This window comes from Choloepus didactylus, chromosome 21, assembly GCF_015220235.1.
Source record: "Choloepus didactylus isolate mChoDid1 chromosome 21, mChoDid1.pri, whole genome shotgun sequence".
Taxonomy (NCBI): domain Eukaryota; kingdom Metazoa; phylum Chordata; class Mammalia; order Pilosa; family Megalonychidae; genus Choloepus; species Choloepus didactylus.
Window position 1 is genome coordinate 37,312,277 of NC_051327.1, and position 27,673 is coordinate 37,339,949.

The 27,673-nt window shown below is 47.3% G+C and overlaps 1 protein-coding gene across 1 annotated transcript in view; it reads right to left on the reverse strand.

Annotated features, from left to right (window-relative positions):
* LOC119517245 overlaps positions 1-27,673 on the reverse strand; it is a 119,137-nt gene that overhangs the window by 63,655 nt on the left and 27,809 nt on the right. The window contains 19 exon segments of the mRNA XM_037813807.1: positions 304-390; positions 565-637; positions 640-837; positions 943-1,198; positions 1,706-1,815; positions 1,818-1,842; positions 2,226-2,467; positions 2,960-3,202; positions 6,958-7,032; positions 7,035-7,098; positions 13,618-13,697; positions 13,700-13,769; positions 14,984-15,123; positions 15,486-15,674; positions 23,807-23,858; positions 25,414-25,700; positions 25,940-26,044; positions 26,047-26,107; positions 26,377-26,631. Of these exon segments, the coding sequence (XP_037669735.1) occupies positions 304-390; positions 565-637; positions 640-837; positions 943-1,198; positions 1,706-1,815; positions 1,818-1,842; positions 2,226-2,467; positions 2,960-3,202; positions 6,958-7,032; positions 7,035-7,098; positions 13,618-13,697; positions 13,700-13,769; positions 14,984-15,123; positions 15,486-15,674; positions 23,807-23,858; positions 25,414-25,700; positions 25,940-26,044; positions 26,047-26,107; positions 26,377-26,631 (2,612 nt within the window).

Below are 27,673 nucleotides of genomic sequence, written 5' to 3' on the forward strand. Positions count from 1 at the left end.
CAGCAGAAGGGAGAGGGGCCTGGGGTGGGATGGGTAGGGTCAGCAAGACCGGGGGGTGGGGGGGCTCAGGATGTGAGTTTTTATCCTTCGAGAAACTCTGAGAGTTTTAAGCGAGGAAGTGACCTGCTTTTCTTAGCATTTCGAAAGGCTCCTTCTGGCTGTCAGGTAGACTGGAGTTGAGTGGACAGAGCAGAACAGAGAACCCAGCTAGGAGAAGGTTTCTGTTGTCCAGGTGAGCGACTGTGGTCACTGGAATTGGGGGGTGGCTGGGGTGGAAAGTTCTCTGGGTTCTTCTCACTTAGAGAGTGCTGATCCCAAGTAGGTGCATGTGCCTCTGCATTCCTGGGGACGGCTGTGCCAACGTATGGGTGGGACAAACACACACACACACACACACACACACACACACACACACACACCAGAGGTGAGCAGACCTGGGTGGGACAAACACACACACACACACACACACACACACACACACACACCCCAGAGGTGAGTTGGCCGGCACAGGGGCCTCCCACCTGCCCCCAAGCTGTGTCCGGCTGTGCCTGGAGCCGACTCACATAGGGGTGTCCAGCCCGGTAGCCCAGGCCCATGGTCTGCAGGGCCTCCTCCCGGCCATTCAGGATGGCTCTGTCTCCAGGGAGTAACGCGGGGGTTGCTTACCGGCAGTGTAGACTGCAGGAGGAGCTCTGAGGGATGGGCAGCTCCAGGTGGCGTCTGGTGTGGAGAGGCAAAAGCAGGCTGAAGCCATGAAAGCCACTGGTGGGGTTAGTGGGGGGACTGCTGTGTCCCCCAGCCTCAGACCGGGCCTGTCACAAGCTGGCAGAGTTGAGACTTTTTCACAGAGAGGAGAAGAACCTCAGAATTGTCAGCCCAGTGCTTTATGATTTACTGATCAAGAGCCCCCCGCCACCACACTATAGCCTCTGGACAACCCACAAGGCAGGCGCAGCTGGGTCATCGTTGCCATTTGGCAGCGTAGACTCAAGGGACAGACAGCACGTAGGGTTGGAGACACACAGACTGGAGCTGGGATCTTGGGCAAGGAACTCGGTTTGTCTGTGCCTCGGTCTCCCATCTGTAAAACAGGGGTCAAAATAATGACGCCCGCCTCACACACACAGTGGCTGGGATTATTAGAGATAATGAAGGTGTGGAGAAGGCAAGCTCCCTGTTCTTTTTGTTCTTGGCTGTGCTAAGCACAGAAGGTGCTCAATAAACAGAAATGGAATAAATAAACGAGAGCTCTGTAAATGGCAGCTGCTGTTACTTTTTCCTTAAAGTTATTGTTGTTTTGACAGGCAGGGGCTTGTCTTAAGGTCTGAGGTCACACTGCTTGCAGACCCATAGCCTGGAGTTCAGGCTAGGTCTGCTGATTCCAATGCCATGCTGTTCCCTGCACATGAGGAACAGCATTTCTAACAGCTGGCCCTCTAGGAAGTAGAAAGATTCTCTCGAGCAGCTTTCAGGCAGGGGCAAAGTGATTCTGATCCCATTCCTGCCCCAGCATCCTAACAGGAGGGGATGGGGACTTGGGGGGCTTTGGAGGGAGGAGGCTTTTCTCCCAGTTCTGGGTTCTCCCTGAAGGTCAGTGGGGTCTGTCCAGCCTGCAGTGCCTGCCCTGCCCCCCTCAGTGAGCCTCCATGCCCCTCCAATGGGGGGGAAGACTGGCGTGTCAGCCTGGGGGAAGGGGCTTACGCACCTGAGGAGGGTCCCCCTGCTTCTGATATGACCCCCTGTTGCGCTTCAATTCCTCCAGCCCCCCTTCCAACCGCAGGCCCCGAAGCCAGCCCCGAGGGCCAGTCCCCAGACCGTCAAAGACACGTGGGTCTTCCAGGGCTGCCATGAGGACCAGGCCAATGGGGACGGATGGGCTCTGGGGGACCAAGCCGCTGATAACCCTGCCCTGGGGGTGCCCACCCTTCACCCCCAAGGAGGGCCACTGAACTGGCTGCACCCCCACCCCCCAATCCAACCACCAGATCCCCCTGGCACGCGACTCTGCCAAGGCCTCCCCAGGCGAATTTGCCCCGGGGTCTGGGCTGACATGGGTGGGGTCCATTCGTACAGATGGAGAAACCAACTCTCAGAGAGACCCAGGGTTATAGCCAAGTGAGCGGTGGTGCTGGGGCACAAAGCCCTTTCCCATCTGAGAAGGGAGGGGACCCAGGGGAGGGTCCCTGGGTCTCTCGACAGCAGAGCCCCCAGCCCAGGCCTCCTACCCTCTCCATAGGCCTCTAGGCCGCTGTTGGGTGCAGCTCCCACTGTGGCTCCCTCAGCCAGCAGCAAACGAGCTTACAGTCCAGGCTGTTCTCAGCATGGATCTCACTCTGCCCTGCTGCACTCCAGGCTGATTCCAGTTCATTCCGGCTGTGGAAGAAGTTCTGTTCCCAGGCTGTCCCTGTGGAAACCTGCAGTGAGGCAGGGAAAGGGGAGACCAAGGCCTCAGCACACTCATTATCTCCTTTTCAGATGTTCTTCACCCCGTTCCCACTTGGTGAACTCCTATTCACCCATCAAAACCCCTCCAATGCCATCTCTTCAGGGTCTTTCCTGACTGGCCTGGGCAGAGTTGGCTGTTTCTTCCAGGGCTTTGAGGAAAGAGCAAAATAACCTCTGCCTCTTCCCAACCCCAAGCAGAGATAACTCCCTTCCCACTCCCGCCTCTTCAGCTCGCAGAGAGAACATGATCTTGTCACCATCACCGACATGCAGGGTCTCTGTGCCCCGGAGCACACATGCTTGTAGGTGGCCTTCTCTCCCTCACACCTGTGCCGTGTGCACATCATGGCTGTGGTCTTAAAGCCCCAGGAAGACCCCACTGTGATTTTAGCTAAAACTGGGGCTGGAAGAGGGGGTGAGCAGCAGCCTTGTACTGTGTTGTTCGCCCAGCTCACTGCCCCCAAGGGCTCTGGGCACAAGTCCCACCTGCAATATCATGGCGCCCGTGCCCCGCTGGCCACCTGCTGCTGCGGCTCCTTCTTCACTCGACTCTCACATGCCCCATGGGGAGGGGCCGGGCCAAGCCAGGGTTCGAGCATGGCTGAGCTTCTGGCCAAATACCGCAACCCCAAAACCACCTGACCCCGGGTCTTCCCGCACTGCTGGCTTTCCCATTGCAGCAAATGGCCCTGAGGGGGTCGGTGCAGTCTGTGAGCTGCAGAGATGGCCAGCCACGGACTGTTCAGGTTCAAGGCTCCTGCGAGGGGCAGAGAGGAGAGAAGCCGGGATGCGAGCAGGTGGGGGTGCAGGCAGGAAGGGTATGGGGAGGAGGGGTGTGGGCAGGAGGGGTGCGGGCAGGAGGGATGCGGGCAGGAGGGCTGTGGGCGGGAGGGGCTTCCAGCAGGTGATAAAAGGCCCCAGTTTTCTCCTCCTGGACACCATGGGTTCTCAGGGATGGAGCATGGGGAACTTTCTGGAATGATGGTGATATTATGAATCTTGACAGGGTTTTCCTTTACACAGGTGTCCGCACCTGTCAAAATGCATCAAATGGTTAATGTTACAACACAGATGAACCATGAACACGTTATGTCAAGTGAAATAAGCCAGACACAAAGGACAAGTATTCCACTTATACGAAATGTCTAGAATAAGCGAATTCATAGAGGCAGAGAGTAGATTAGAGGGTACCAGGGCCTGGAGGGAAGGGAATGGGGAATTATTGCTTAATGGGGACAGAATTTCTGTTTGGGGGGATGAAAATTCTGGAAATCAGTGGTGATGGTTTTACAACATTGTGAATGGAATTAAGGCCACTGAATGGTACATTTGAAATGGCAAAAATGGTGAATTTTGTTATATATGTTACCATACTTTTTAAAAAATAAAGAAAAAATCAATTTACATTAAAAAAAACCTCATCAAATGATATCCTAGAGATTAGTTAAGGATGTGCATGCTGGAAGGTTTAGGAATGAAATGTCTATAATTTACTTTGAATTGTGCTGAAAAATGAGACAGATGTTTAGGTGGAGAGATGTGAAAAAGCAAGCAGAGGAAACATTAATGGGGGAATCTTGGAGGACAGTAAGTGGGTGTTGCTATACATGCCTTTCAACATTTCTGTGTGCTGGAAATGTTTTCATAATAAAATGTTGAAAATAGAACAGGAGGCAGGGGTTGGGAGAAGCTGGCAGGGGGCAGTGTAGTAATAAACAGCTCTCCTCCCAGCTGTGTCACTGTGAGTGTGTCCTTCCATCATCTGTAAAATGGGTAGAACAGCACTGACTGCTGGGTATTGGGACAAAGTGGACACTCACGAAAGGGTAAATACCATCACCATCATCGTAAAGTTGACATTCAGGTGGCCCCTCCACGATGAACTCAGCTAGGTTGCAGAATGCCCCTCCTATTTTTTGATGAGAACTCCAATTAATTCAGGGATCAATTCAACAAGTATTGCTCGAGGCACCTGGGATTTGGCAGTGGACAGGCAGGCACAGTCACGGCCCTCGTGGAGCCTGTGGTCTGGAGGTGGTAGAGGAGGAAGGGACAGATCTTCAAGAAGGAGATGCATAAATGAGTATCGAAGTACAACATGGCGAGTGCTACGAAGGAAAAATAAAGAGGACTTTGATTAAGATGGGGCAGGTTGGTGACGGCTTCCACGAGGAAGTGGCAATTTAGCTGAGACCTGAGAGATAAGTAGGAGTTGGTCAAAGGGGAGGGCAACCCACTCCTGGTGGAGATGGGAGATTAACCCTCCGGGGAAACTGAGGTAGAGAGGCTTGGATGCAGGGGCACGGGGCACAGCCAGGGCTGCAGGTGAGCTACAAGTTAAAAAATAGGGCAAGGCTGAAGAGAGAGTAGCCCAGTCTCTGGGTCCACCTCTTCCCCTCTTGGCAGGAGATGGGATAATCACTCCATAGAATAGGATAATTGAAAAGAAAAGAGGGTCCCCAAGGAGAGCCAGGTCCCCACCCAATCCTTGGCAGGGAAGCCCACTGGTCAACACGTACTCCCCATGGACTAAAGCACACACGGCACCTCCTTCCAAACAAGGACTGAGTAGCTTTCTCTGAAACCTGGACATGTACCAAAGAAACTCTGGACATTTCCTCTAGCAGGGAAGACAGAAACAAAAAGAAAAATGAAGCTCGGGGGGAACAGATAAACAACCCCACTCCAATTCTATAACGTAAACTCTTAGAGAAGTAAGAGAAGATATTGCATCCATGGAACAAGATGCTACAAGAACGGAGCTTTCAGGAGCAAAGAGAGACGTCTTGGAAATATTCAATAGCCAAAATAAAAATATCAGTTGAAGGGCTGGCAGATGAGGTTGAGAAACTGGCCCTCAAGAGATGGAACAAATGAGAGAAAATGTACAACAACTAGAGGCCCAGTTTCCAAGGACCAAAAATCTGGCCAGCAGGAATTTCACAGAGGAAAGGAAATCCTCAAAGAAATTGTACAAGAATATTGTATTAACCCCAGTGATGTTTCCAAATAGAAAGGGCTGTGCATGCCAAGTGCCAGTACAAGGGATGGAAATCCTTCTACACCAAGGCACATCTTCATGAGATTTTACACCACCAGGAACAAAGAGATGCTGCTAAAAGAAAAGGGTCATGTACAAAGGATCATGGGTCAGAAATGGCATCAGATCACTCAACTAATTCAAAATGACAATGGAGCTAAGCCTTCAAAATTCCAGGGGAAAATTGTTTCCAATCTAGAAGTCTCTACTCAGCCAAATCACTCAGCCCAGGGTCTCAGAATGTTTACTTCCTATGTATCCTTTCTCAAAAGCTACTAGAGGATGCGCTCCAACAGAACAAAAGAGTAAACCAAGAAAGATGATGACACGAGGTGAAAGAAACAGGGCCTGTGACCCAGAGAAGGGAAAGGGTTTCCCAGGATGACAGTGAAGGAGGCCTGTGGACTATGGCAGTGCCACCAGTCTTGATTGGAGAAGGACAGAGCCTTCTCAATAAACTTTATGTGTATATATTTAACCATCTGGAGAGGTTTTGAAATGTTGCTGAAAATTCTAGAAATAATAATATCAGTAATAGAAAATAGAAAATTAATCAGATGGGGAGAAAGGCATTTACAACTCCAGGAAAAATAAAAAGTTGCAATCAGTATATCACATGTCTCAGCTATAAAGAACATTTTTAGAGTCGCAGTTATGTAAATATTGAATACTGATTTAACAAAATGTAACTTTTTTAGGAGGCTGGAGGGAAACAGATGTTTGAAAAGCATTGGTGTAAGAGAGTTAAACTCTCATCCTCTCTAGTAAGACATCTATGGAAAATGCCTAAAACAGAAAAATTAAGAAACAGCAGCATGATTACATTATTTGAAAAGATGGAAGGTAAATGACAAAAGGAACAGTGAAAAGAATTTATAGTGAATGCTTTATTAAGCAAGAATTGGGGTAGAAAGATGCGGAGCAGAGGATTCTCGTTTTTGTTCTGTACTTTATTTTAGAAATTTCAGGGGGAAAAATTTCAAGTAGAGAGCACAGTACATGGGGTCTCATGTAACAATCACCAGCTTCAGCAAATACCAACTCAGAGTCGAATTCACTTTTTAAACCATGCATATGTATAACTTTGATTAGAAATTAATTCAAAGGGCAAACTATGGTAAATCCATTTCTTTTTTTTCAAATAAGAGAAAGTATTCCAGGGAGCAGGCGAGGCCCTGGGGTGTGTTGGTATGTTTGGGGAGCAGAAAAGAGACCAGTGTGGCTGCAGGACAATGGATGATGGGGACAGTCAGGTAAGATGAGGTCAGAGAAGGAGGCATGGCCTGATCACGTAGAGCTTTATTCAGGGCGAGAAGTCAGGATGTAATTCTAAATGCCGTGAGACAGGGCAAGGTTGTGTCTTGAAAGATATGGAGGAGTTTGCCAGGCAAAACCAGAGGGAAAAAAAGCTTGATCAAAGGCCTGGAGCAATCCGAACTGCGGGCCGAGCGGGCTTCGAGGCCGACACTCACCTTCCCACTTCCACGAGGCGGCCTGGGGCGTGTCCTTGCACAGCCTCCCGATGTACTGCACATTCAGGTGGGCTGGTGGAGGCACAGGTGATGCAGCTGGGTCCGGTAATCCACCTGCCACTTGGGCACCTGCAGCTCAAACTAGAAAAAGGCCCCCACCCAAGATGCTAATCAGAACATGCTGCCCCCGGTCTAGAAGGTTCTGCTGGATCTTTGCCACGAGCTAAGGGGTCAGCCGGAGCTACCTGGCTGTTCAGATCTGCCCCCACCCACTACCCCAGCTGCAACCCCTGCCGTTGCACACCTCAACTTTTATTCTCTAACAGTTCGGATGAGAAAGGAAAACCCTGTCCAGTCATTCATCAGGCTGGAATAGCACACAGATAAGGCCAGTTGCAAAGTTAACAGGAAACAATGATCCTTTGAAGGATTTGCCAGAGCTGTACAGTGTCATGACAACTCCCTCTGTTGAGTACGTACTACCTTTTTCACCCACTGAGAAAGTTTATTCTATAACATCATTAACTTCCAGAAACTTCATTGTTGGAAATGCTACTAGTGAGAATGTGACATACCGCTCTTGCCTGGAGGATCTAAGTCACTTTGACACAGAGACGCAGGTTCAATTTCCAACCCAGGGGCAGGGCTTCCCATAAAGGTTTTCTGGACACAATATTCCACATCTATCTTATAAATTTGTAGTTTCCAAGGAAACAGGAACCTGGGGGCCACATTGCAGGTCAGACCTGATGTTGATTCATATAAACACAGCACCACTACCAAAACTCTGCTTCATTATACATTTCACCTTAACTCCTCACTTTCCCAAATCCTATAATAATTGCCTCTGTTCCTTTGTCTGGTGAGACGTCCCACAATTCCTCTGGTGTGTCCTCTTCTTTCTTGCAGTGAGTCAATTAACCTGAATCTGTTGGATCACAGGTTGTCCCTGGTGCTCTTGGGCTGACCAGGCTGGGACACAGAATTTCCCCGTCACACACACTGCGGAGTTTCAACCAGCTGGCCTCCGTGCGCACTGTATCCTGGTGTGCATGTCCCCTGATGTCTCTTCCTCCACCTGTACTGAACCCACCCTCCTTTCCCTCCATGCCTTGTGCTTGCCTCTGACTGATACTTCTCCACCCCAATGTGGATATAATTGCAGGTTATTCTGTTGTTAAAAATAATAACAGTTTTATTGAGATATAATGCACATACCATAACATCCATCCTTCAAAGTATGCAATTCAGTGGTTTATTGTCTATTCAGAGTTGTGAAATCATCACCATCTAATTTTAGAATATTTCATCACCCCAAAAGAAATCCTGTACTCATTAGCAATTGCTCCCCATTTCCCCCTCCTCTAACTAACTACTTTCTGTCTCTATGGATTTACCTATTCTGGACATTTCATATAAATGGAATCACATAATACGTGGCCTTTTGTGCCTGGCTTCTGTCACTCAGCATAATGTTTTCAAGGTTCATCCACATTGTAGCATGGATCAGAACTCCATTCCTTTTATATTGCCAAATAATATTCCATTCCCTAAGCTACATTTTGTTTATCCATTCATCTGCTGATGAACATTTGGTTTGTTTCCACTTTTGGGCTACCATAAAAAATGCTGCTGTGAACATCCGTGTACAAGTTTTGGGGTAGACATATGTTTTCAATTCTCTTGGGAATCTAGGAGTGGAATTTCTGACATATATTATACTCTATGTTTAACATTTTGAGGAACTGCTAAATTGTTTTCCAAAGCAGCTGTACCATTCTATAATCCCACTGACAATGTATGAGGGTTCCAATCACTCCACATCCTCACAAACACTCGCTATTGTCTTTTTTATTTTAGCAATCCTAGAGAGTGTAAAATGGTATCTCATTGTGGTTTTGATTTGCATTTCCCTAATGACTAATGATGTGGAGTATCTTTTCATATGCTTATTGGTCATTTGTATACCTTCTTTAGAGAAATTTCTATTCAGATCCTATGTACATTTTAAAAGTGGGTTATTTGCCTTTTATTGTTGAGTTGTAAGAGTTCTTTATAAATTCTGGATACAAGTTCCTTATCAAATATGTGATTTGCAAATGTTTTATCCCAATCTACAGATTGTCTTTTTAGTTAGTGTCCTAGTTTGCTAATGCTGCAGAATGCAAAACACCAGAGATGGACAGGCTTTTATAAAATGGGGGTTTATTTCACTACACAGTTACAGTCTTAAGGCCATAAAGTGTCCAAGGTAACACATCAGTAATCAGGTACCTTCACTGGAGGATGGCCAATGGCGTCCGGAAAACCTCTGTTAGCTGGGAAGGCACATGGCTGGCGTCTGCTCCAAAGTTCTGGTTTCAAAATGGCTTTCTCCCAGGACATTCCTCTCTAGCAAGCTTGCTCTTCTTCAAAACGTCACTCACAGCTGCATTGCGTTTAGTCTCTTTGAGTCAGCATGTTTTATATGGCTCCACTGATCAAGGCCCACCCCGAATGGGTGGGGCCACACCTCCATGGGAGTATCCCACCAGAGTCACCTCCCACAGCTGGGTGGGGCACATCTCCATGCAAACAACCTAATCCAAACATTCCAACTTAATCCCCACTATTCTGTCTGCCCCACAAGATCACAAAGATAATGGCATTTGGGGGACACAATACATTCAAACCGGCATAGTTAGTATCCTTTGAAGCACAAAAGTGTTCAATTTTGATGGAATCTATTTTTCCCTTTGTTGGTTGGGTTTTGAGAAATTTTAAGAAAAATTTAAGATCATGAAGATTTACTCTTACATTTCCTTCTGAGTTTTATAGTTTTAGCCTTTAAATTTGGGTCTATGATCCATTTGGGGTTGATTTTTGTATATGGTGTGAGGTAGGGGTCCAACTTCATTCTTTCCATGTGACTATTCATTTGTCCCAGCAGCATTTGTTGTAAGGACTATTTTCCCCTGATTGAATGATCATAGCATCCCTGTCAAAACTACACTGACTGTAAATCTGAGGGTTTATTTCTGGACTTTCAATTTTATGCCCCTGACCCAGATGTCTGTCCTTGTGCCAGCACCACACTGCCTTCATCACTATAGCTTTGCAGTATGTTTTGCAGGCTGGAAGCATGAGTCCTCCTACTTTGTTCTTCTTTTTCAAGATTGTCTTGGCTTTCTGAGTTTGTTGAAGCCACTATTTTGAGGGTCTCTGTTATTAGCAGCCAAAATGACATTCCAAATGGATACAGCACATAACGAAAATACAAACAGGCAAACACACAGAGGGAACAGAAGGTCAAAGAATGATCAGAAACCTGGTATAGCAGGTAGACATAATGAATAGTGAAAACGTCTCAAAACAGACACAAAAAGCAGAAGAAAAAAAGAAACCATTGATCAACTGGATAAACTTTAAAACTTTTGAATGACAAAAGACACCATGAATAAAGATAAAATATGAGCAGCAAATTATAATAATTATTTCCACCAAATATGAAAAGAATTAATATCCAGAATAAAGAACTCCCACCACAAAAAAAAAAGTCAAGCTATCTCCTACAACTCAACAATAAAAAGACAAACAACCCAATTAAAAAAATGGGCAAAAGATGTGAATAGACATTTTTCCAAAGAGGAAATACAAATGGCTAAAAAGCACATGAAAAGATGCTCAACATCACTAGCTATCAGGGAAACACAAATCAAAATCAAAATGAGTTATTATGTTACACCTACTATAGTCAAAAAGAAAACTATAAGTGTTGGAAAGGATGTGGAGAAATAGGAACACTCATTCACTGCTGGTGGGAATGTAGAATGGTGCAGACAGTGTGGAGGTTTTTCAGGAAGCTAAGTATAGAATTGCCATATGATCTGGCAATTCCGCTACTAAGTGTATACCCAGAAGAACTCAAAGCAGGGATGTGAACAGACATTTGCACACTGATGTTTACAGTGGCATTATTCACAATTGCCAAATGTTGGAAACAACCCAAATGTCCACCAACCGATGGATGAATGAATAAATTGAGATATATGCATACAAATAGTATGGAATATTATTCAGCAGTTAAGAAGGAATGAAGTGACACCCAGGGGAGTGAATCTCCCTGGCAACGTGGAATATGACTCCCGGGGAGGAATGTAGACCCGGCATCGTGGGACGGAGAACATCTTCTTGACCAAAAGGGGGATGTGAAAGGAAATGAAATAAGCTTCAGTGGCAGAGAGATTCCAAAACGAGCCGAGAGATCACTCTGGTGGGCACTCTTACGCACACTTTAGACAACCCTTTTTAGGTTCTAAAGAATTGGGGTAGCTGGTGGTGGATACCTGGAACTATCAAACTACAACCCAGAACCCATGAATCTCGAAGACAGTTGTATAAAAATGTAGCTTATGAGGGGTGACAATGGGATTGGGAAAGCCATAAGGACCAAACTCCACTTTGTCTAGTTTATGGATGGATGTGTAGAAAAGTAGGGGAAGGAAACAAACAGACAAAGGTACCCAGTGTTCTTTTTTACTTCAATTGCTCTTTTTCACTCTAATTATTATTCTTGTTATTTTTGTGTGTGTGCTAATGAAGGTATCAGGGATTGATTTAGGTGATGAATGTACAACTATGTAATGGTACTGTAAACAATCGAAAGTACGATTTGTTTTGTATGACTGCGTGGTATGTGAATATATCTCAATAAAATGATGATTAAAAAAAAAAAAAAAAAAAAGAAGGAATGAAGTCCTAAAGCGTGCGACAACATGGATGAAATTTGAGGACATTATGTTGAGTTTTATAAGTTAGACAGTACAAATATTGTATGATCTCACGAATATGAGCTAATTATAATAAGTAAACTCATAGAGTTAAAATCTAGAATATAGGTTACCAGGAAATAGAATAAGGGTAGAGAATGGGGGAGCAGATACTTAACGTGTGCAGAATTTTTAACCAGGTTGAATTTAAATGTTTGGAAACAGGTAGAGGTGATGGTAGCACATTATGTTGAGTGTAATTAACAGCACTGAATTATGTGTATGATTGTGGCTGAAAGGGTAAGTTTAGGGTCATGTATGTCACTAGAGGGAACGTTGGAGAATAAAACAAGGGACTTCGTAACAGTAAACCCTGTGGTGGGCGATGACTGTGATTAATAGTACAAACATAAAAATGTTCTTTCATGACCTATAACAAATGTACCTTACTATTACAAGGAGTTAATAATAGAGGGGTATATGGGGGAAAATGCACCGACTGCAAATTACAGACTATAGTTGACAGTAATATTTTAATATTCTTCCATTGACAATAACAAATGTACCACACTGGGTAAATAATAGTGGGGGGAAACGGGCATGGGATGTTTGGGTTATTTTTTTCTTTTAATAACGAAAATGTTCTAAAATTGATTGTGATGATGAATGTACAACTATGTGATGATGCTCTGAACAACCAATTGTATACTTTGGATGGATTGTATGATATGTGACTATATCTCAATAAAGCTGCTTTAAAAAAGTTCAAAGCTAGCTGATATCTTTAAATGGCAAACGATACGAAAAAGCACTTCACAGAAAGGATAATGCAAATGGTGGGATAAATGTAAGAAAAGAAGCTTGCCATTTAGCCTTTATTAAGGAACAAGGGAGATGCAAACAAGATATCATTTTCTACTCAGATTCGCAATATTTTTGAAGTGGTAAAAATCAAGCGTTGCTGAAAATATGAGGAGCTGCTATTGTTGGAAGGCGAGTGATGGGTAAAGCCAGTTTGGAGGGCAAATTGACAAAAGCCAGCAAATTAACAACACACAAATTCCATAACCCTAGAAATTCCACACTGCGACATCTGCCCCCAGAGGCCTGCCCAAGGACACTCAGGCGTGCACTATTAGAAACCACCAAGAGGGAAATGGCTAAATAAAATGCAGCATGGCCACATATGGACGACTACAGAGCTGTTTAAAAGAATAGAGCAGGTTTTTCTAAAATGATTCGGAAAGTTCTCCAAGACCCATGGCTGAAGGATGCATGGAAAGACTCACCAAACAAAACAAAGTGCATTTGACAAGTCCTCAGAGCAACGGGACAGAGAAAGTTCTCCTCTCCAGACTTTAACCGTGGGGGATGGGGATGGAACTCCCAGAGGGAATTTTAGCCTTATTTTAAATGCTTTACTTTTTTCACAAGGAGAATTTATTCAAGTAGTATCGGCATACTTTAAAAAATAAATCACGAAATGTTAAGCACGTACTTTATAAGTGTACAATTGCTGTGCAGCTGTCAAGCCTCAGCCCTTCCCAACTTACCAAAAAGAATACCCCACTACACCCCTCACTGAACTCTAAAAGTGAACCCTTGTTTCCAAATGCATTTTCGAGTTGGGAAACCACATTTCCCAAGCCCGCTGGCAGAGGCTGGTGGTGAGTTTAGGGCAGTGTGTGGCATGCAAGCAAATGTCTAACCCCTGCCCCTAACCACTCACCCACCCCCACCCCCACCCCGACCCAGGGTCATGGAGTTAGGTGAGAATCAGCCTGGGGACGGAGGTGAGAAAGGTAATGTTAGTTCCCGGCGTCCTGGCAGCCCTGGCTCAAAGGGGCATGGAGGGGAGGTGCCCAGCTCCCACCGTCCCTGCTACAGGCCCTGCAGCAGCGGCCGAGCTCACCTCTGGGAAGTAATTGCCCACGGCGGGGCCCGAGTCATTCTCGCAGGTCTGGCTGACCCAGAGGTGCCCCTTGTTTTGACCTTGTCCCAGTGCTTCCCGTAGCTCGCCTCCAGCTGCAAGTGCAGGTGGCCTGAGCCCTCCTCGTGCTGGAGCTGGGCCTGGGGACACGCACCACTGTCACACCCTCTGGGAGGCCCATGGGACCCGCCCAGTCCCCGGCCATCCTGGCTGCCACCTGCCCCAGGGATGCCGGCTTGCCTTTCTGGGGAGATGGTTTTGTGGGAGGCATGAGGTTTGGGGGGCATTAATTTTGATTTTGTAAAATCCTGCATTGCAATATGATTTGACTTGATGACTGAGTTTTGACGCCCCATTAAATTTTGCACCCGAGGCAAGTGCTTCACTTCCCATACCCTCTTCCATGCCCAGATAACAAGTTGAAAGAGCCAGCAGTCATGCCGGGCGCCCTGGAGAGATGACCCCTGATCGGCTTCCTGTAAACCCAGGACTGCTGCCCCCCACCCATCCACCCATGGGAGCCTTGGGCCCCAGCTCCCTGGACAGCCTACGTCATGCATCGGTGTTTCACACCTGCAGGCTCTGGAACTCCGTTCTCCTCACCTACCTCTGGGGCAGGGGTCAAAGCAACACAGGCTCATTCGTTATCCATTCACCGAACATACTTTTCCTGAGTTCCAGGCAGGTGCCAGGAGCAGAGCTGGGCAACAGGTACCCAGGGGTAAATGAGCCTGAAGACCCTGCCCGCGAGGAGTGACAGTCCCATGAAGCAGGCAGACCTTAAACAAGAAAATTAACAAACGCACAGCCACTTCTCCCTTGGCTCACCCTTCTGGCCTCACTGGCCCCCTGCCAGTTCCTTAACCGATCCGTCCTCCCTCCTGCCCCAGGGCCTTTGCACTTGGTGCTTCCTCTGCGGGAACAGACATCCAGGGAGCTGGTATTGTCTGGTATCTTAATGTTCAACTTAAGTGTTACTGCCCGCAAAGAAGTCTGCCCCAACCCCATCCAAATTAGAGCCCCTCTACTATGCTCTTTTGGCCTCTGCTTTATTTACCACCCATGGCAATTAGTTTTCTGTTGATTCGGTTTTTGTCTCTCTCTGCCCACACCCAGCAACAGAATAGCAGGGGTCTGCTGCTTCCCTGTTCACAGCTGAACCCCCAGTGCCGGGTATACAGTAGATGTTTAATAAATGCTCCAACCCCAGATCTGTCCTTGTGCAGCTGCATGACCTTAAGCAAATCAGTCTCTTCCAGGATGAGTTCATGGTGCTCAAACCACCACTTCCCTGAGCCTGTCGCTGTCTAGGGATGTGGCTCCCCAGTCCCCCTACCCCGGCCCGGGCACCCTCCCTGTGGCTGAAGGCTGGAATCTGCGTGTGGTGGAATTCGTGGCCCAGCTGCAGCTGGTGGGTGCCCTGCAAGCCGCGCTCCACCTGCAGCTTCTAGCTGGTGCTGCACTCCTATGCCGGCTGCCTCGCCTCACCTGTGCGGGTCAACACAGCCGGCCCTGCCCTCCTCCTCCAGGCAGGCCTCCACCATGGCTCCGAGGAGGGGAGGGTGAGCTCAGCCCAATGTCACTGGTCGGAACCCGTCGATGGGGAGCTTTTAAGAGACTGGTGAAGGCCTGCCTGCCCACCCCCAACACACACACACTTTTTTTAATGAGCATGTGCTCAGTCATAGTCACAGTTGGAGCCAACAGAATGACTACCTGGCTAAGAAGCAGGGTGGCAAGGCTCAAAAGGCATGGCGACAGTGGCACCTTCACCATAATGCCCCAGCTCCAGGAGCCGGGTACAGGTCCTGCCACCCCCATCTCGCCCCGGGCTGGCCCATCCAGCTTACCCAGGAGGCCGTACCTGATCCTCAGGGAGCTGGTCCAGAGGCAGCTGCACTGTGGCTGCAGCAGGCCCAGGGCACACAGCCCCATGAGCCCTGGCAGGCAAAGCTTCCCGTGCAGGGCCACTGCCTGCAGCCCACTGTCGGGAGAGGGGCAAGCCTGACAGGTGGCCCGGCCACCCAAGGAATGACACCCTCACGCTGGGACCAGTAAGGAGGGGAAGCGGGGACCCACCTGGGGTGGGAGCTGGCCAGGTGGGCCACTCAGAGATTCAGCCACTGGGCCTCCCATTTGTGGGAGCTCCCACATCAGGACTGCAGCTGGGGTAATTTGCACCAATGGCAACCCCAAAAGTCAATTTTGTGAGTCCCAGCTAAAATTTTAAAATAAAGTATAAATAAATAAAACATAACGTAACAGGTAAAAGAGGAAAAGAATGACATTGCATCATGGATAGTCCGGGTAAATTTCACCTTATGGAATGTCTGTTTCAGGGTACATGCTGACATTCAGCCAGAAAGCACGGGCACGGCTGCACCAGTTGAAATACTAATAAACGCCCAGGCCAGGGGCTAACAGCTCCAGGAGCCCCCGCCCCAGCCCCCACCTTTGCTCAGGCTCCCCAACCATGCCCTGTGACGAGCCTGCAGAGCTACTGCCTGGCATAGCCTGGGGCCTCCAGGCTGGCTCCGGGACCACAGTGGGCATCTGCTACAACTGGCTGGTGCCCCTGCCAGGCCGTGGGCTCGATATTTTAAAGGCACCCTGTGCACTTGGGGTCAAAAGGTAAAAAGTGTTTCAGAACAGTCTGAAAGGTGCTGTCTTACGATTCAGGAGAGGCCAGGGTCCACAGAGGGGAGGAGGGTCTGGGGGCTTGAGCAGAGGCTATGGATGGATATGGAGCCTGGGCTTTGCCTTAGAGGGGCTGTTGATATTGGGGAGGTTAGGGTGATGGGGATTACTAAAGGGGAGGAGGGGTTGGGGTGGGAGGTGGGGCTCTCTCCTACCGGACACGTGGGCCTGGTCACTCAGGAGGCTGCCCAGCCATGCGGCGACGGCCAGCGAGGATCACGGGGCTGCCAAGTGTCACAGCTTTGCCTCCAGCTGGGCCTCGACCGTGGTGCCCAGCTGCCTGCCACCAGCCACAGGTCACTCTGGCCCTGAAAAGACCCCAACATCAGCCACGGGGACAGGCTCGACCTGCAGGTCCATCCCTGACAAGAGCTGGGATAGATGGAAGGAGACAGGGTTTAGCTCTCCTCCATCCCAACCCACCTCCAATATTTTAAACTCTATTTTTCCAAATATGTCATCTATGCTACAGATTTGAACATATCCAGTCTGTCAGGGAATATGTCCAGAATCTGACCACATTTTTAAAATATTACATTTTTTACAAGCTGTGGTGAAAGACACATAACATAAAATTCACTTTTTAAAAATCATTCTGAAATGTACAATTCGGTGGCATCTAGTACCTTCACATTGTTTTGCAACCATCACCTCTGTCTAGTTTCAGAACATTTCCATCACCCCAAAAGGAAACCCCATTCCCATGAAGCAGCCATTCCCCATTCCTCCCTCCCCCAGCCCCTCACAACTTCTAATCTACTTTCTGTCTCTATGGATTTGCTCTTCTGGAATTTCAGATAAATGAGATCATACAGTACGTGGCCATTTGTATCTGGCTTCTTTCACTTAGTATCGTGTTTCTGAGGTTCATCCACATTGTAGCAGGTATCAGAGCTCCATCCCTTTTCATGGCTGAGTAATACTCCACGGTGTGGATCCGCCACATTTTTGTTTTCCCATTCCTCTGTAGGTGGACAGTTGGGTTGTTTCCACCTTTTGGCTCTTGTGAATAATGCTGCTGTGACCTTGTGTACAAGGTTTTTTTCCTGACACCTGCTTTCAGTTCTATGGGATAAACGCCTGGGAGTGGGACTGACGGCATGGCCAACAGTGTGGAATCCAGCCACTCCTGCCACCTCCGGGTCTCCCCAGCTCGAGCCCTCGCCATCTCGCCTGTGCTGCCACAAGGGTCTCCTCGCGACCTCCCGGCTTCCACGCAGGCCCCCGAGATCCATTCGCCACAGGGCGACCCAGCAACCCCTTTGAAACACGTCAGATCACAGAGACCCCGCTTTTCTCGGGATAAAAGCCAAAGTTGCAAAGGAAAACAAGGATTCCTCCGGAGCCTTACAGAGCTACAAGATGAGGGCAGGAGGACACAGGCAGCGTGACCCAGGACAGACGGGCTGGCTCCTCCGCAGCTCAGCACTCAAGGCTCTCAGGGACGCCATAAACAACCACACTTGCCATCGCGGTCGCTCTCAGCAGCTGCTCCAGGCGGAGCAACCCGCCGACCCCTTTGCTGGCCATCAGCTGACCCATTTACTCAGAAGATGTGAAAACGAGGCTCCCTCTTCCCAGACTGCCTGCTGTTTACTGCGCTCCCTCTTTTTTTTTTTAAATAAATCTTGCTTTTGCTGTTGTTCCTTAACCACAAATTGCCGTCTTCCCTCATCTCTGAGAGTAAATGGTTTCCACGCAGATCATTAACTAAATGTCTCCTGATTACTCTTACACGATCTGTCCCTCCTCTTTTCTGACCCCCTCCTGCTCGGCTCCAGCAACGCAGGCCTCGGGATGTGCTTCTCACGCTCCAGGCATGTTCTACACCCGGCCTTGGCATGGGCCTGGCCCTCTGCCTGCAGTACCCTTCCCAGCTCCCTCCCCATGTCCTTCATGTTGTTGCCCAAAAGTTATCCTTCTTCAATAACAAAAGACAAATGACTCAATTAAAAAATGGGCAAAAGACTTGAATAGACATTTCTCCAAAGAAGATACACAAATGGCCACTAAATACGTGAAAAGATGCTCCATAGCATTAGCCATTAGGGAAATGCAAATTAAAACCACAGTGAGATACCATTTCAAACCCACTAAAATCCCTACTATTAAACAATAAAAAAAAAAAAAAAAGGAAAACAACAAGTGCTGGAGAGGATGTGGAGAAATAGGAACACTCCATTACTGGTAGGAAGGTAAAAAGGTGCAGATACTGTAGAAAATAGTTTGACGGTTCCTCAGAAAGTTAACTATAGAATTACCATATGACCCAGCAATCTCTCTTTTAGGTATATATCCCAAAGAATTGAAAGCAGGAACTTGAACAGATACCTGCACACTGATGTTCATAGCAGCCTTATTCGACTTGCAAAAAGATGGAAGCAACCCAAGCGTCCATCAACAGATGAAAGGATAAGCAAAATGTGGTCTGTACTCACAATGGAATATTATTCAGCCATAAAAAGGAAAGAAGTCCTGGTACATGCAACAACATGGATGATCCTTGTGGACATTATGTTGAGTGAAATAAGCCAGACACAAAAGGACAAATATTGTGTGATCTCACTGATTTGAAACAATTAGCATAAGCAACTTCATAGAGTCAGAATCTAGAATACGGGTTACCAGGGAACGGGGTGGGGATAGGGAATGGGAAGTGAAGGGTTAAAACGTACAGGTTCCTATCTGGAATGATGGAAACATTTAGGGTGGTGGTGATGGGAGCACAATATTGTGAACATGATTAACAGCACTGAAATATATCTAAATGTGATTAAGAGGAGAAATGTTAGATTGTATATATGGTAACAGAATAAATTTTTTTTGAAAAATTCCATGGAACTACACTACACAGTGGACCCCAAGTTAAACCATGGACTTTACTTAATAGTGCAATTGTAAAATTGTGCTCTCGTCAGTGTAACAAATGTTCACTCCAGTGCAGGAAGTTGGTGGGGGTGGTGTATGAGAATCCTGTATTTTATGCGTGACTGTTCCATAAACCCACAACTTCTCTCATAAAGAAGAAAAAGGAAGTGCAGTGGTGGGGGTTCCACGGAAGGGCCTTGTGTGCCAGGCTCGAGCTGGGAGGGGGGCCGGGCAGGAAAGGAGACGAGCGGCTTGTGTTTCAGAGAAAGCCTGCGTGGCCGCTCTGCCAACAGTGGAGTGTCTCGGGCCTGGCAGGGCTTGGTGCCAGTGCAGCTTCTCTGGTGGCAGAAGGAAGGACACGCATCTCAGCACCAGGTGTGGCTGCGTCACCCACGGGTACCCGAACAAAGGCTGCTGTCCCAGCTCTCGAGGTGCCCTCATAGCAAGGCCTTTTCCTTTTCAAGACCACCCCTGCTGGCCTCAGGCTACAAAACATGCCTGATTCTTACACTCAATGCACAGGTATTGAAAAGCCACACAAAATTAAGTTTTGGGTTATAGTCCTGCCAAAAAAGACAGCTCAAAACGGCCTATTAAAAATACTTGGAGAATTTGTTAAATTTCCTGATTTTTGATAATTGAATGGTGGTTATGTCCTTGGGAATACACACTGAAGTATTTAGGGGCAAAGAGGCATGTCTACAACCTACTTCCAAGTGGGTCCTAAAACGAATTTTATATTGACAAATAGAAAGAGAGATGGGGCAAAATAATGGAGAAAAATTTAGATAGTTGGTGAATGCGGGTAAAGGTGGGTGGGAGTTCCTTGTTCTATTATTACAACTTTCCAGTAGGTTTGAAATTACATCAAAATTAAGAGTAATGAGATAACTTCAGGGATGTATTTCTTAATTCTGTTTACCCCTCAGCACCTACCACGGGGTCTTAACATTACTATAAACAATGACTTATTTACTGAGCTTCTGTTATCAGCTAGACACTGCAGTAGGGGCAGTATAGACATTATAACTCTGAAGAGGAGGTATTCCTATCCCATTTTACAGATGAGGAAACTGAGGCTCTAGAAGGTCAGGTGTCTGGTAAGACACAGTGAGGAATCCCAAGCCCTGGCTTTTTCTGCTATAGCTCTCAGTTAATGTTGGCTGAATTGAATATCAAAGTGTGAACAATTAAAATGTAAGATACCATGCAAATAAGAGAATCTTGAGGATTAATGGGAAGGGTGCACTCCTACTCCAGCCCAGCTCAACCCCAAGACCAAAGAACATGCCAGGTAAAAAGTTACCCATGAGTTTTAACTATGGACTTACTTAAAAGAGGATTTTTCCCAATGGCAGCAAAAACGGAAGTCAACAATCTCTGCAAACAAGAGGAAGAGGAGAGCTTCATATAGTTCAGCAGAGCCTTGGGAGATTTATTCACAAAGAAGCCTCAGCTGAGCCTCGGGAAAGTTGATGATTAGGCTCGATGACCTCACGGCTGTGCTCTGGTCACGTGGGCCACTGCTGCTCCAGGTGCCACCCTTTTCCCTAAGGAAAGGAGGGCTCTGACCACTGGGCTGCCACGATCCCCAGTCTAAAGATCCCCCTCATCGTAGCAGGCAAAGGCTAACTATCGTGCAGTGCAATATCATGCAACCATCCTTCCAAAAGAAGTAGGTGTGTGTATTGCTGTTAAGAGTTACCAGGAAAATGGCAACACATATGAGATATACTAAAATATTACCTGTTGCTAATTTGTGTGGTCGGTGCTTGTATCTGCTATTTCTGGCAACCCTAACTGCCACAGAAGGAAGTCTGCCTTTAAGTGAACAAAAGAAGCTACCAAGACAGATAAATAGCACAGTTCCGTTTTGGTTTAGAAAACTGTAAGCAGAGGGAAAACTTGGGAAGATACACATTCTAATGTTAACAATCTCCTGTAGGGTAAGCATGGGGGAAACAAGGAGAGAAGTCTCTTACTTTTTACTTCCTAAATAATTATGTTGGATACATTTTTTAATTGAAATTTTTATTGAGATAACTGTAGACTCACATGCAGTTGTAAGAAATAAAACAGAAAGATCCGTAGTAACTTTGCTTGGTTTCCCTCCAATGGCAACATTTTGCAAAACTATAGTATAATATCACAACCAGGATGCTCACATTACGCAATCTACTGATATTATCCAGACTGTCCCACTTTTACTTGTACTCATGTGTATATATGTGTGTGTGTTAAATTCTTTACAATTTTATCACCTGTGTAAGTTCATGGTTCTACCTCTTCCTTCCCACTATTTGTCCTGCATTTAAAAAATTCTGTCTGTCCTAGTTTGCTAATGCTGCAGAATGCAAAACACCAGAGATGGATAGGCTTTTATAACATGGGGGTTTATTTCACTACACAGTTACAGTCTTAAGGCCACAAAGCGTCCAAGGTAACACCTCAGCAATCGGGTACCTTCACCAGAGGATGGCCAATAGCGTCTGCTAAACCTCTGCTAGCTGGGAAGGCAGCTGGCGTCTGCTCCAAAGCTCCGGCCTCAAAACGGCTTTCTCCCAGGATGTTCCTCTCCAGCAAGCTTGCTCCTCTTTAAAACATCACTCCCAGCTGCACTCAGTTTCCTTTCTTTGAGTCAGCTCCTTTATATAGCTCCACGGATCAAGGCCCACCCTGAATGGGTGGGGCCACACCTCCATGGGAACATCTCATCAGAATCATCTCCCACAGCTGGGTGGGGCACATTCCAAGCAAATCCAACCAGCACCAAAAACGTTTGCCCCACACAAGACCACAAAGATAATGGCATTTGGGGGACACAATACACTCAAACCGGCACACTGTCATTTCAAAAAGATTATATAAATGGAATCATACAATATGTAATCTTTTGGGATTGTCTTTTTTTTTCTCAGCATGATTCCGTGGAGATTTCTCACAAGTTGTTGTTGTGTGTGTATGTACCATAGTTTTTAACTTTTTGCCAGCTAAAGGACATCTGGGATGATTCCAGTTTTTGTCTTTTACAAATAAAACTGCTATGAAAATGTAAAAAAAAAAAAAGAAGAAATATTGTGTGATCTCATTTACATGAAATAATTAGAATATGCAAATTCACAGAGTCAGAATCTAGAACACAAGTTAGAGGGTGGGGTAGAAACGGGGAGTTAATGCTTAATAAGTATAGAGTGTTTGGGGTGACGGGAAGGTTTTGGTTATGGCTGGTAGTGATGGTAGCCCAACATTGTGAATATAATTAACACCAGGGAAAGTGGTTAAAATGGGAAATTATAGGTTGTATATAAGTTACCAGAATAAAAATAGTAGAAAAACAACACCATAGGACTGTACAACACAAACAGCAACCTTTCATATAAACTACATACCATAGTTAATGGTACAATTATAATAATATTTTTTATTATTTGTAACAAAGGGACCACACTCATGTAAGATGTCAACAGGGATGGTGTGGTGGTTTGGAGCTGTATGTACCCCAGAAAAAACATGTTCTTAAAGTTAATCCATTCCTGTGGGTGTGAACCCAGGGTAAGTAGGACCTTTTGATGAGGTGACTTCAGGTGCGCCCAACTCATTCAGGATGGGTCTTAATCCTCTTACTGGAGCCCTTTACAAAGAATGAAATGCAGACAGAGAGAGAGAAAGCCATGCATGGAGCAGCCAGAGCTGAACGTCAACAGAACGTGAAAGAGAAGAGAGACCAGGAGACGCCGCCATGTGCCTTGTCATGTGACAACCTAAGGACCAAGGATCGCAGGCAGTCGGCCCCAGAACGCCACAGTCTTCCGGGAGACCTTTATTTCCAAAGGTCATTGCCTGGATGGCACCTCGATTTGGACGTTCTTTTAGCCCCCAAACCATAAGCTAATAAGTTCCCATTGTTTACCCCGACCCATTTCATGGTATTCACTTTGAGCAGCTTAGGAAACTCAAACAGGTGGTATATGGGAACTCTGTATTTTCTGCATGATTTTTCTGTAAATCCACAACTTCTCTAATAAAAAAAATATTAAAAAGAGAGAGGCGACCTGAGCGTACACTTGAATCTGTGTGTGCATGTGTGTGTGCATGCAGACACGAGTTTACACATGCTGGCTCCCAGTTCCTTCTAAACAAATAGATGCCTGTTCAGCTCTGCACCCGGCGCCCCACCAGCTCCCCACTTCTCTGGCTCTGCACCCTGCTCCCCCACTTAATGGTATGTCTTGGCGATGCTTTTATCTGGTCTATATCAGAGGCTTCTCAGAGTGGGCCAGGGTTTTCTCAAAGCAGGGCCAGAGAATGGGGTGATCGTAGACGGTCTCACCCAAACCGGGACATTAACAGGTAAAGGGAACCCCAGACATAATGGTCCTGGGTCAATGGGCGTCAACCGGGCTGTCCTGGGCCACCTGGGACTTAGGATCACCCTGTAGCGACAGGCCTGACGGAGGCCAATTAAATACAACACACCCCCGCCATTCTTCAACCCCATAAAGCTTGGGCCCCGTTGAACCCAGCTCTGCCACTTTGTATTCATGAGCTCATCTGCCTCGGTTTCCCCATCCCACCTGGGATTTCTAAGAGGACTGAGTCAGGGTACCTGGAGCGAGGGCCACCCCTGAACAGGCTTGGGGAAGCTCTAGCTGTTTCCGCTGTAGAGATGGGTCTGGGGAGGGGGGAACAGTTTCCCTAAAGGCACGTACTTCCAGACTGCTGACAGCTTCCCGGGGAGCCTCAGAGCCATCTAGCAGGAGATGCAAGCAATTAGCGTTTGTGCATTTAGCCAACAAGTGGAAGAGCCAGCCTCTGGGGAGTCCTGAAAACAATTTGCAGATCTCCGCCCTCAGGCAGCCCCCAACCTGGAGAGGAAGACTGCTCTCCCCAACCCCTGGTTTTCTCCCCACCCAGAGAGAAGAGCTGAGAGTGGGGCATGTCTTTATGCAGCTAAACAGCACCCAGCCTTGCCTTAACACCCCCAACTCTGGATCTCCCTGAGAAGGCTCTGGAACCTGAATCAGTCCCAGAGGGCAGAGATGTCCAGAGGTCTGGCTTGACAAAAGGCAACTCTAAAGCCATTGGGTTTTACCCATTGGAGAGTCACAGATCCGCTTGAGAATGGGATGAAAGTTTTAAGCCCTGTCCCCAGAAGGACGGACAGACTCAGAAATCCTGCATCCAATTTCAGGGGCTTCCAGAACCCCTGGTTAAGATCCCGTGAAAAGTACCAATAAATTCAAAATGCACACCCCCTTTGGTCCAGCAATTTCACTGCTAGGAATTCACCCTGCAGAGAGAAGGGTATGCACGGTACATATTTATCAGAGCCCTTCACTAGGGAATTGGCTAAATAAATTCCATTCCAAAGAATATCACGCAGACACTCAAAATGCATTTTGCAAGAGGTGGGGGAAATATGTCCGTACCCATTTGCTGGGTATTTGCATAGATTATCTCTGAAAGGAATCACCAAAAAACCTCTCAGGGTTGGCGTGATGAGGGGCCTGTGGAGCTGAGGTAGGTGGAAGGGGTCTGCAATGATGGAAATAAATTTCCCATCATCTCCACTGTCCAATAGGGAAACCACTAGCCACGGCTGGCTATTGAGCCCTTGAAATGTGGCTAGGACAACCGAAGGACTAATTTTTCATTTTATTTTATTACTGGCTGTCAACTGATCCTTTATTGAAATATCTTCCTTTGCAGTTCTCAGCTGGCTGGGTAGTCTGCTGCCACCACTGTTGGGGGCACCTGTGACGTCTGGAGAGGTGGCCATCAACACCGCAGCCCACAGGTTGACCAGTCTCCAGAGTCTCTTTAACAGTTCCAGGGTTCTATGCCCTTTCATATCTTTTGAATCATTTCAATGCATTGTCTATTTTTTAAAAACTAAATGAAATTGAAGTTGTACCGGCATGCACTGGTATAAAAAGCTGCCCAGAAAAAATTTTGAATTAAAAAAAAAAAAGCAAGGTTCAAACAAAAGAATGCAGTGTGATCCTTCCAGTTTAAAACACACACACACACACACACACACACACACACTCACACACACAACTAAAAAGTTTTGCAGATATATAGCCTGGTGTGTGCATCGTTTCTCCTGGAAAGGTGGGAGAGGCAAGGCTTTTACTTGACATTTTGTACCTTTCCATACTCTAAATTTTTTTTAAACATGTTCCTGGGCTATTACTACTATCAATTTTAAGCATTAATAGGATTTGGGGAGGTGGGATTTAAGGCCATTTGTCTCTTCTTTATTCTTTCCTGGGTAACAAGAACTAAAAATGTTACTAGCAAAGCAGAAGTGGGGGAATTGCTGAAAGCCCAAAGGAGGTGGCGATTGTTGAGTGAAGACTCCGGGATGGGGGTCGGAAATGCCAGGGAGGTGGCAGGTGCCTGAGATGGAGAAGGAGGAGGATGTGGAGCAAACCCGGACGTAGCAGACATCAGTTCCGGGTGGCCCATGCGGGCACTCCCGAGAGCCTCGATCTTTCCTGGGGGCGCAAAATGAGAGTTTTGACCAGGGTCCAATATCCTGGGCCTGCCCCTGCGTTGGCCAGGGAAACCCTGACCGTTTTTCAACCTCTGAGATTGTCCAAAAAAAGGAGCTGGATCTAGTGCCGACCTCAGACAGTCAGGGAGGGGAGGCCCCCAGTGATCATGCCACAGGTGCACGTCCTGCCTCTGGTGCACAGCAAGGGGCTCGGCAAACAGGGACATGTGTTCCCATTACCTTCCAGCTCAGTTTTCTTCTCGGGATGGAGAAGCTTGAGCCGGAACGTCCTCTGGGGCCAGCTGTAGCTGACGTCTGCCCCAGCGTCCCTTGGCGCCTCTGACTTGGGGTGCCCGTAGAGAGGGGAATGGAGCTTTCTTGAGGGAGCCAGCTGTCTTGGAAACACAGCTGGGCACTAAAGATTGACAACCCCTCTTCCAGAGAGAAGAAGCCCCACACTTCTAAACCTTCAGCTCTCAGTCACCTCTTCCTTGACCTCACAAAAGAAGAAAAGGTCAGAGGTCAGGGGTCCAGGGTCAAAGAGAGGCTCAGGCACATGCTAAGCACTGTACTGAAATATCTCATTTAATGCTAGAACCCTATGCAGTAGACATACATTTTGCAATTATCCCCACTTCACAGATGCAGAAACCGAGGCTGTGAGTTCAGCAGCATGCCCAAGGAGGGACGCGGTGGAGCCGGGATTGGCACTCAGGCAGCCTGGCTCCAAATGAAGTGTCAAAGGGGAAGTGTCGGTGGGATGCGTCAGCCGGGCAGGGAGGACAGAGCCGGGCCCGTGGTGCCTTCAGGAACTTGATGGTGAGCTCGGCCAGGTTCAGGGACTGGCGCTTCCTGGGGGTCCCCATTGCCCTGCAGTTCACAAAGCTCAGCTCCTGCCCAAACACCTTCATGCTCAGCTCACACTGCAGCGCCTACCGCTGCCTGTGCCTCCGAGCCACCTGGCGGGGATCCCAGACTGGTGAGCAGGGCCAAGGTACCTGGGCTTTGGGAAGGGGCAGGGGGAGCTGGAGTGAAAGGAGGTCAAGAACTTGTGGGGTCTGGAACAGGACTCGCAAAAAGCATGGCCATGGGCTGAATCCCACCCACGGGTGTGTTTTCTTTGACCTGCATGATACTAACCAATACCCAATGCAGTGTGTATGTGTGTGCATGAGTGTGCACGTGTGTGCATGCATATGTTTTAATAAACTTATTTTAGAATAATTTTAGATTTACAAAAAAGTTGCAAAGGCAGTTCAGCGACTCCCAAGCCCCCCTTGCCTGTATCCCCTGTTGTTAACGTCTTGCATCCCCACTGTGCGTGGAGGAAACTACAAAGCCGACATTGGTATATTATGATTAACTCAACTCCAGGCTTTATTTGGATGTCACCAGTTTTACCACTAGTGTCCTCTCTGTCCCCACATCCCACCTCGGATCCCACACTGCATTTTGTTGTCACGTCTCCCTGGCCTCCTCTGGTCTGGACCAGCCTCTCAGTTCTTCCTCATTTTTCATGCAATGTAGATTTGTTTTCAAAATTGAATTATTTTTCAACCTTTGAAAATTGGGAGACTTTGTGTAAAATCCGTATCTCTGGTTTCTCTAAAACAAGGAATGCTGGGGCTGCTCTCCTATCCCCGACCCCTCAATAAGGGGCAGCAAGTGGCCAGAGCTGAGCAGTGGCTGCCACTTTGGGCTGAGTCATGTGCTTCCCCATCTGCCACAGTCCCCACCACTCCCTACTGTATCCCCGATACTGAGGCCAAAGAGCTGTTGGCATTCATGCCTGTGCTTGTGTAAAATCTTTCTTGGGATGTGAGTCTTTAACAAAAGTGATAAAATGATAGACTAAAGGGAAATGGATTCTAAGAAAAAAATGTTTATACCCAACCTTCTTGGGTGGCCCAGCAGAGAGCTTCTAGAACAGTCCATCATGGAACAGAGCCGAGACTGGCTATTGTAGGATAAGAT